This window comes from Lissotriton helveticus, chromosome 11 (assembly GCF_964261635.1).
Source record: "Lissotriton helveticus chromosome 11, aLisHel1.1, whole genome shotgun sequence".
NCBI classification, from domain to species: domain Eukaryota; kingdom Metazoa; phylum Chordata; class Amphibia; order Caudata; family Salamandridae; genus Lissotriton; species Lissotriton helveticus.
The window spans coordinates 159,390,113-159,400,192 of NC_136072.1; the positions used below are offsets into that span (position 1 = coordinate 159,390,113).

The 10,080-nt window shown below is 47.9% G+C and overlaps 1 protein-coding gene across 7 annotated transcripts in view; it reads right to left on the bottom strand.

The window, feature by feature from the left end:
- Positions 1 to 9,285, bottom strand: part of LRRC34 (leucine rich repeat containing 34) — a 431,531-nt gene extending 422,246 nt beyond the window's left edge. For all 7 annotated transcript variants that reach the window (XM_078666059.1, XM_078666060.1, XM_078666064.1 and 4 more), the window contains exon 1: positions 9,182 to 9,285. In XM_078666059.1, the coding sequence (XP_078522185.1) occupies positions 9,182 to 9,258 (77 nt within the window). In that variant the 5' untranslated portion in view covers positions 9,259 to 9,285. The remainder of the gene's footprint in view (positions 1 to 9,181) is intronic.
- Positions 9,286 to 10,080: the final 795 nt, after the last annotated feature.

The window sequence follows — 10,080 nt, forward strand, 5'->3', positions numbered from 1 at the left end:
GTGCTACTCCACCCCAGACAGGAGATAGTGGATTGGAGCAGGGAGGGTTGAAAGAAACTAGACACTGCCTGGGGCACACAAGGTGTCCCATGCAAAATCCAGTCAAACTGGTTCTGGGACACTCCAGCCCCAGCTCTGGCGTGAAACTGGACAAAGGGAAAGGGGTGTAACCACCCCCTTCCTGGGTCCCACCCTAGGAGGGACCTAGCAGGTAATCCAGCCCCTTGATTTGGAATAAAGGTAGGAGCTGTGCCAATGCACATCAGATTATCCTGACTGAAACTTATGAAATGAAACTCTGGAACCTTCGACATCCTACTCGACGTAGAAGACTGAAGAATCTCCCTTGTGGTCAAGGAGTGACCACCCTGTGCAAACAGGTACCATCCAGCACCCAACGGTTTGCTTTGTTGCAGTTCCCGCCGGAACTCGAGCAACAGAGATCGACAAGACCCAGCTTCCCTGACTTCCAGCAGCCCGATCCACAGTCCCAGCGAATCTGAGACCCGTGGAGGCGACGTGAAGCGCGGAGCCGGCCATCTTGGAAAAACTACGAAGTGCTGACCGTGCAGCTCCCGAGGCACCCTTGAAGCTGTGCATTGGGGTTTAAGAAGCCCCAGCCCTGAGCAGATTTTGCACCGAAGTTCTCCCCTCCACACTCATCGAGTGCTGCGTGGCGTCCTTTTGCATTTTTCTGCTCAACGCGTTGGTCTAGTCACTTGCTCGTTGGCTAGCGGGCCCAGTACTGACGAAACCTTGAATTTACACTGCTAGGCTGGTTGCTCCAGACTGGCCCTCGCTCCCCCAAAAAGGAGTAATCTATCTGACCTTGCTGGTCCGAACAAGAAGCGATCTTCCAATCCTACGTGGGTTGCACTTGCCAAGGTTTGTTAACTCCGATCTGGAAGCCGACACCGCCGACAGCGAGAGCCTTCGTGGGACAGCTCGTGATTCACTCCAGGTCATCCTCGGTGCCCAGATTCCACGTGGCAGCAGAGATAAGCTTCTCGACAACCACCTGATTGCGCCCGACAGCGCCTGGTTCCTTCCTGGTTCCTTCCTGGTCACTGGCTAGTGACCCAGACTCTGTCCCCTCTGCTTTCAGGTACTCTACATCTTCGAGCCACCCTTGGATCCAACCGGACTCTTCTTTCCTGGCCGCCTGCAGCATCTTCATCTCCAGGCTCCATAGAACTCCACAACGAAACCCGACACGCTTTGGCACCTATGCACCCGCTTCCTGTGGGTGAGGTAACTCATGAACGCCGGTGCTCCTGTAGTGGTTTACACCTCTAGTGTCCTAGTTTTAAATGGCTAAGTCCTAGTCCAGTCTGAAGACTTCTAAAACAGTAACTTTGTAACTTTTACGCACCATTGACTTTGCATTGGTGCACGCGTGTGCTTTTAGCGCTGCACCCGAATCCCGCTGGCTAATCCCGTCCTAACTGCTGTTAGTCCAGTGTAGTCCTAGCGATTCCCAAGGCCCCAGGCCTTACCACTGTTCGTAAAGTGATACCTATACCACTTTTTTGATATATGGTTTGAGTGGCCACCGGCCCTATCCATAAACGTGCAACTTTCATATGTTAAACTGTGCTTTTGTTTAAACGCTTGTGCTTCTATACTCATAAAGAGTACAGGGGATTATTCTAGTAATAAATACATATATTTTTATAATATATAACTTGTGTGGTGTCCTTTCATTTGATATTACAGGATTGCATATGGTAAAACAGCTGGCTTCACATGCCCTCTTGAGTTTAGCCTGAAGGCTGCGTAGTCCATGCTACCATTAGGATAGCTTGTCTTTTACGGTTGACTTACAACCACCACCATAAGGGATTGTTTGGACTGATACAAGGTGCCCCCAGAATTGGAGACATCATACATCAGGCCAACTTCTCACAGCTGCATCTTTTGTGAGCTGTTAGAGGTCCTCGGCAACTACAGTGCCTCCGGCCTGTGGGTCCTCTTGAGGGTCACTTTGAATTCTTTTGGGCTCCCCTGATTGCTCGTGGCCTGCCCTGACTCCCCTGCTTGTGGTGAGTCTCCTGGACCTTGCTGGTCCCGACACTGCACCTTCTTCTACTTCCATGCTGGTTGCAGTTGCCAAGGCTTGTTGGGGCTCCCCCCGGACACCAACCCCTCAACTCTCGACATCTGGCGTGGGACAGCTCGTGAACGGCTCCTGGTTTCCCACAGCGTCGCCTGGTCCTCACAGCTGCAGCTCCAAGGGCACCATCAACTCTTTTACAACACCCAACGTTGGTGGGCCTTTGTCTTCCGTGCCTCCTGGTCACTTCCAAATGGCATAAACTCTGTCCCCTCTGCTGTCAGGTACTTCTCAACTTGAATCCACCTTTGGGTTCCACCGGACACTTTCACCTTCTCCAGCAGCGGCATCTTCCTGAAGTCCTCCACTGGGTTCTACAGCGGTTTCCGACGCCAATTCACACCTATGCACCCGGCTCCCTTGGGGCAGGTATCCTGGTTTCTAAGGTATCCACGGGTGGGGTGGCTCTCCAACCTTCTGTCTTCCACAGGGTTTCCTAAGGGTCCACTGGGAAGGGTCCTTCTTCTTTAAAATTGCAACCGCAACTTACACATTGATTTGTATGGAGAATGCGGTTGTGTTCTCACACAGCACACGACCTCCGGGGGGCTCCTAGATACTCATCTTGGGTGGTTCCTTGGGTCCCCGGCACTTCTACGTCCTCTGAGTATGGTCTTGACTTGAGTCGTGGTTCACATACAACTCTTTTAGTATATGGTATGGGTGCCCCCCTGGTGACCACTGTGTATTCTGTGCTACTTACCTGTTTCTATTGCAAAGTATTGTGTGTATTGGTATATATCTCCGGCTAGGAGATAACTAACAGTGTTAGTGAGCGTCTTGTAATAAATACATATTTTTATAAATACACTGTGTGGTTCTTTTTCATTTAATCTATGCCTATAAAATTGTATACCGGTAAAACAAGTTGCTTTACACCAGGAAACAGAGTTTATAATGCTGTCAATACCACGCGGGTAGGTTACACCAAGGAATGTGTTGGATTTTAAATCCAACACATTCCCTACTGTTGCACTGACTGGAGTAGGAATAGTAGTTTATACTATTCCTAAGTCTAGCGCGCCATCTAGTGCAAGTCGTAGAAACTTCTTGCGAGGTAAAGCCATGCGCGGTAACAACGCGGACGTTGTAACGTCCGCGTTGTAGCCTACTGCGTCGTAATGTATGTCATAGTAACGTCATACACTCCTTCTGGACTAAGCCTGAAGGCTGCTCTCCACAGCTACCACATAGAGAGCTTTCTAAGGTTGTCTAAGACCACTAAAATCACTATAAGGGTTGTCTGGATCAGTGTAAGGTGTCCAGTTACATAAGTGTAAGGTCATGGATAGTGATACCGCTTCCTGATATGCTACATGAGATAACAGGAGCAGTGAGATCAGTTGTATACTGCCTCACTTTAGACCTCCACTTCTGTTTCAGGACTTGTGCTGTGCCCCTCCCAACCCTTTATCATGGTACCAGTGTTGCTCAGCCTCGGATTGACAAGGCGGGCTCGAGCATCGGCCGATGGGCCTCTGGCTGAGGCCAGTTGGTGGGCCTATTTTCTACTAAGGGCCCCACCCCTGGCGCACAGCGTGAAAGGCTGTTGTCACAGCCTTAACCAAAATAGACTGAATCTGACCCCAAGCACATAAAATCAGGCCAGAGCGCTAAAGTCAGACGCAGACTGACACTGGGCTGCTCCGCTGAGACTGTCACAGCATGAGGTGTGCCTTACCTCTGGCTCCCTCCAGGTGTGACAGAGTCTGCAAGGAGCTGCTGATGGGAAGCCATTAGCACTTACTTTTCAGGGGACTACAGCAAGGGAGAGGAGTGGATCATCGGGTGGTGGGGGTTTGTGAAGGTCAGCGAGGGAGCTCCTATGTTTTTTTTGTCCTCCTCCACTGCATGCAATCAGCTGAGATAAATCAGTCTCTGCTCTTCTCCATTGTCTGCCAGATAACAATTACTGCAGTCAACAGGGACATGTTGTGGCCTTAGTTGACTTTGAAACTGGGAAACCAGGTTCAAGTGCCAGCGTCAGTTCGGCATTCTGTGATTCTGGGCAAATAATTTAATCTTCACAAACCTAAAAAATAAATATGGCCCTCTCTAATGTTATCTGGTGCTCACGTAAAGCACTCCAATGCCTCAGGGCCTAGTTCATGCTATATAAAACTGCTTGTAAGGAAAGAGTCTCTTTGCATTTACACATTAGCATCATTCCCTTTCTCAGAACGTACATGTGATGAAAGCCACAAGTAAAACAAACAAGCATTTGCAATGCAATAGGTCTCGCATTACTGATAGTTTGAGGTGTTGGCATTGCAAATAATAATGCAACACCAATAGCTCATTCTTTCAGTAATGCGAGACCTACTGCATTACAAATGCTTGCGTAGTGAGCCAGGAACCAGCATAGCATGTCTCAGTGCAGTATTACAAGCTGCTCCTAGAGGTCCCTAGTGAGCAAGGCACCTGCATTGTAAGTCTCGGTGTAGTACCACAAGCTTCTCCTAGAGATCCCTAGTGAGCTAGGCATCAGCACTGCATGTCTCGGTACAGTACCATAAACTGCTCCTAGAGGTCCCTACTGAGCAAGGCACCAACACTGCATGTCTCAGTGCAGTACCGCAAGTTGCTCCTAGAGGTCCCTAGTGAGCAAGGTACCAGCACTGCATGTCTCAGTGCAGTACCGCAAGTTGCTCCTAGAGATCCCTAGTGAGCTAGGCATCAGCACTGCATGTCTCGGTACAGTACCATAAACTGCTCCTAGAGGTCCCTACTGAGCAAGGCACCAACACTGCATGTCTCAGTGCAGTACCGCAAGCTGCTCCTAGAGGTCCCTAGTGAGCATGGCACCAGCAGTGCAGGTCTAGGAGCAGTACCGCAAACTGCTCCTAGAGGTCCCTAGTGAGCAAGGCACCAGCATTGTGGACCTCTTTTGGCCACATATGATACTGCACCCTGCAGAAGAAATCGTAAATCCACCTACCCATATTGCATTGCATGCAAGACAGTACTTTGAGTACATTCAAATAGCTATGTCCATATATACAATTAGTAGCTTTAAAACGTGACAAAAGAATTATTACATTAATTTCAGATTAGGTTGTACTCTGTGTGGAGCTAATGAAGGGAAATTTATAGAAGGTCTCATATAAATGTGAGATGTTCTAGTGAGTGAAGTAACCACTGCCAGCCTAGCGTAGAAGCAAGTGTGTGTCTTGCCCGAAGCCTTTTAAGAAAATAGAGCCTTGAGGCTGTAATTAAAACCTAGGGAGTAACACATGTAACAGGGGGTGTCCTAATGGGAGGTTACAAGAAGAGACAAGGCGGTACTAAGGAGGGACTAATTAGTATATTGACCAATGAAAAGCCACCATTTACAAAGGACAGGGACAGGAGCCAATTAAAAAGATGGGCAGAAAGTGGGTGCAGCTTTACGCCCATATCCTGACTAAAGCATAGAAAGCAATGCACTTCCATGGAGTGCAAGTAATTTAAAGGAGCATTGGCATTCCCAACAGCTCTCGCCTATATGAGAGCTACTAGCTTTGCTGCCATCTTTTAGCTATGCTGTTGAGAAAGCATGGGTAAAAGCAAAAAAAAGAATAACAAAAATAGAGCGCTATGATGCAGGGTGTTTAAATTTTTTTTTTAAAAAGCACTACGGACGCAGCCAGTGCTTTTCTTATGGAGAGTGGTGGGCAGCACAGGCAACGGAGGCTGGGTGTGAGAGGGAAGAAGCAACATGGAAAATGGGGGGTGAGGGGAAATCGGTGGGAAGAAGCAGGAAGGAAAACAGTAAAAGATAATAAAAATAGTACCTCAATCAAAAGGCCATCAGCGGAAAGACCCTAATCTAGATGAAACAATCAATACTTGGTCCATGCTCCAGACAGAAGAAGTAGTGAAGCTGGCACGCCCTGCCCAATTACGAGTCAGCACATGAGAGGGACAATGAAGCCCAAAAATGGGAAGCAATGGGCAGGCTCCAAGCCCTTCATAGTAAATAATATCTCTTGCAAGCAAGACTGCAATTGCTATCACAGACCTAAAAAGTAGTCCACCTATTCACAGGTGGAAGGATACAGGTCAGCCAACCCAAATGGTGGTAAAGAAGTTATGGCTGAGACAAACGTAAGCATAGTGATGAAAGTCATGGAATAAAGAGCAGGGAACTGAGATAGAAAAGAAAGGCAGTCAATCTTGAACAAGGGGCTGAACTAAAGTCCATTCTTTATATGTTGTATGAAAGAGGTATGCAGGTCCTAAGCTTAAAAAAATGCAAACCTGTCTGTGGCAATGTGCCGAAGCCCATCTTAAATTTAAATGCTGCGCCCAAGATGGTGTGCCTTGTTAAAGAGCGCTGTACATTCAATCAAATCTGCAGCATTCTGAAGTAAAGCTTTTAAACGCAGGAAGAAACAAAGCGTCTGTAAATATTATACAAAATTTTGATGATTTTGCAAAATTTGTGCTAGAGGTTACCAGTGGATCCAGAATATCCCAGGCTTGACCAAATTACCAAACCTTGGAGGTCCAGGGTAATCAAATTAACCTCTACCTGCCTCAGATCAACACCTTCAAAAATGGAGTAGCTATCCACCCTATTTTATTTTAGTACAAAACGGAAACTAGTCGCTTTCACCTCAATTTTTTAATGTAGATTTTGATTTGCAAAACTGTATTTTTCAATTTTTGGTGCAGGATAGTGTCTGCAAAGAATATGTTCAGAACGGCCATTGTATCCAAGTCTATTGCATGGCGATTTATGGAAATGTTGACGTTGCGGCCCTCACTGAAAGTCTGCCACAGTCACTAGCAAGACCTTGTTGTGCTCTGCTTTATACACTGACAAGAACTGCTGCTGCATGCCCGTACCCGCCATGTTGTCAAAATAATATACTAAATGCAGCATTCACCCAAGGACAGTTTGGTACTTGGTGCAAAGTTTTACAGAGGAGCTACAGAGCATGCAACATTCGACAGGCACATTGCCAACCTGCCTGTTCTTTCTGCATGTAAATAGTTGACTGTTTACCATGCAACACAACACACCCAAACCAGGCCTAAACCTAACACGTGATAGACGAGGCGATAAAGACGTTTTAAGGCATGGGCAAATTGAGCAGATAGCCAAGACCCCACCATCCAAAGGCCCCATGGGCAAAGAAACGTGTTTTTTTTTCTTTTTGCATGTTTCACTATACTAATTCAACACTAATCCTCTATGGGTCCCGGAGTTGCGAGCTACTCGCCGAAAAAGCGCTTCGACACCCCATCAGGGGTAGTAAGCGCTATATAAATGCAATTACAATTTTTGTATTTTTCTCTATCTCCGCCTTTAAAGTAGAATTCAAAAATGTTGTTCGGCCCATGGGGCTTGAATTAGCAGAAAATGCGTAATAAAATTCAATGTTGTTCCGAACAAAGACCCCCCCCCCAAAAATAAAAAATGTTTCTTGCCCCGGTTCGCACAAATCCTGGATGCGATCTGCCATCAACGCAGGAGTGTTGCCACCGGCTGAAAGACCAACAGAGCCAACTTAGCCTTTTATCTTCAAGGGCGATAAAATGCGTGCAATGGGGTGAGCAATGCAAGGTCATCAATTTGAAGTATGAAGAATCAGTCGGGTTTTGGGGCATGATATGTGGAGAATAAAAAAATGAACCAACTCCCTGTCGGCGCAGGAAAAGTATGACCCCGCCCCACCCCGACAGGCTGCCTGGGCTGCACACAATAGACAACAGCCCGGCTGGACCCTACACAATAGACAGAGCGCAGCTGGAGGCGTGAGGGAAGAATAGGGCAGGCCTGCCATGCTTATGCAGCGTGTGCATTTTCCGCATACTTTGGAAAGGTCAGCCCTTCCGGACAGGGAGTGGGGACATGGCTGTCCCATGCTACTCCCTGAACCTCTCCCGCAACCAAGACTCGCCGAATAAAAAAAATAGAAAAAACAAAAAGACACGGTTTTGTGCATTTCTCAGATAGGCAAACAGAAAAGCGAGATAAGAATGTCTAAATTGGACGATAAAACGTGACCAAATTGTAAATTGAAAAGTGAGCCTTTTTTTGCACTTTTAAACTAATTATCATGAGAACAAGTGTTTGCAGAAAAAAAACAAGCTAGCAACAAAACAAAACAAGCAAACAAATCCCCCCGGCCCTCACTTACCTACCTTCGGCCACAGAAACGCTGGAACACGCTGTGACGCACACCGCAAGTCGGCCTGGAGCGCGCCTCGGCAGAGACGCGGGAGGACAGGAGCGTGACGCGCGTGAACGTGCACGTTGACGTTCCCGCGCGTTTACGGACCTGAGTCAGCTCGTGCACAGGCCTGGAGCTGCTCGCTCACTGCTCTGACTCCCTTGGCAGGGAGCAAGGCGGCTATAAGTCTCGTTGGCGGCAGGGCTTCGCCCTGCAACGCCAGCGAGACCTAAAAACACAGATGCACCTTTCACCAGTCTCTGAACATTGGAGGGCCTCTCTTAAGTACCTCAAAAAATAAAAAGAATATTATAAAAAATGACTGTAAAAGGCAGTTGTTTAGGTCTGTGCCATATCATGCTCCCCAGTGAACAATAATCAAAACATCCACAGCAAACGCATAAATAAAAAAATACAAGTAAAAGTGAGTTCCTAGTATTTTTGATAATTCTGTGCTTCTAAATGATATCTTTTTCATTGCAATGCTCATTTCCTATTTAAGTACTGGCCCTATATGCTTTAAAATACTTTTAATAAGGCAAATGTTAGTCGTCATTTAGCTCCACTATCCTAACTAAGCAATGTATTTTGAAAGGTTGCGATCTGCGAATGTGGGCATTCTTTTTTAGCTGAATTGTGGCCCCACTACAACCCTGGTGTTGTTACATCAATACATTAGAAGTGAAATGCTGTTTTATGTGCAAGTAACACTGTTCGCTATTTGCTTTTTTTCTTAAATATACTTTCTGCCAATTCGACAGAGCTGCCACCCTTTCTGCGATCTCTTCAGCTCCCTGTCCTTGCCTCTTGTACCCAGACCCTAGGCCACATTACGCCTGTCAACGTCCACCTTTGTCTCGGCGGTGAGTGTGGGGTCCCTGGGGCGCGGCCGCGCTGGCTCGGTTACCTGACGCTTCTGTCTGGTCCCGCAGCCCCGTCTTCTTCGGCCACTCGCGGTGGCTCCGGCGGCAGGAAGTCCTCCATCTGTGCGCGGCGTCCGCCCTTGTTGGGTTGCCCTGGAGACCGAGGCGACGCGGCTCGTGCGTTGCGTTCATCGAGCTCGCGCAGTGACCTGGCACCCCGGGCTCGAGCCCCTCACGTGCGCTCCTGCTACGCAGAAAGGGTGCTGTGGGGCCTCCTTGAAGTAGGTACACACCTGTCTTCCCGAAATCTTCATTTAACAAACTCCGCAAACGTTTTCATGCACGTGAATAGTCTCGACAGGAGAAACAGGATGGGGCGCGGTTTCGAGAAGGAGGGTTGTACTGGGTGAGGGAAGAGAGGCGAACGGTTTGTTGGGCACACATTTAGTGGGGGGGTTATATATATCCATACCTCTGACCTACCCTGTGATCCTGCATGGATCATCAGACTCAGGGGTATGATACTGACAAGTTAATTTCAGATTGTAACATAATGCAAGTCTCAGACCTGCAGTGCTTAATTTGAGCCAGTGCTTTCTGGTGCTCCGCACCAACATTTAATTGGTTTCCAGTGCTCGGCACTGGCACCTAATTATCAACACCATACTTAAAACATTCTCCCACCTGGTGGCGCTGCTCATCTTATTTGGAGATGAGCAGAACAACTGTTGTTTAGGAAGGGAAACATCATTTAACACGAAGGCATTACCACTACTAACTTTTACCACGTGACACTTACCACGCAGGGTGCCTTCCACGCAGGGTGCCTTCCACGACGTCTTTACCACGGGCTGGGGGGGAGACGTGGTATTCTTTCAAGTCGTTCTGCGTGGGCTTGGGGGGCAGAGGGGGGGGGGCTCGGGGGGGGGCTGGAGGGGGTCTC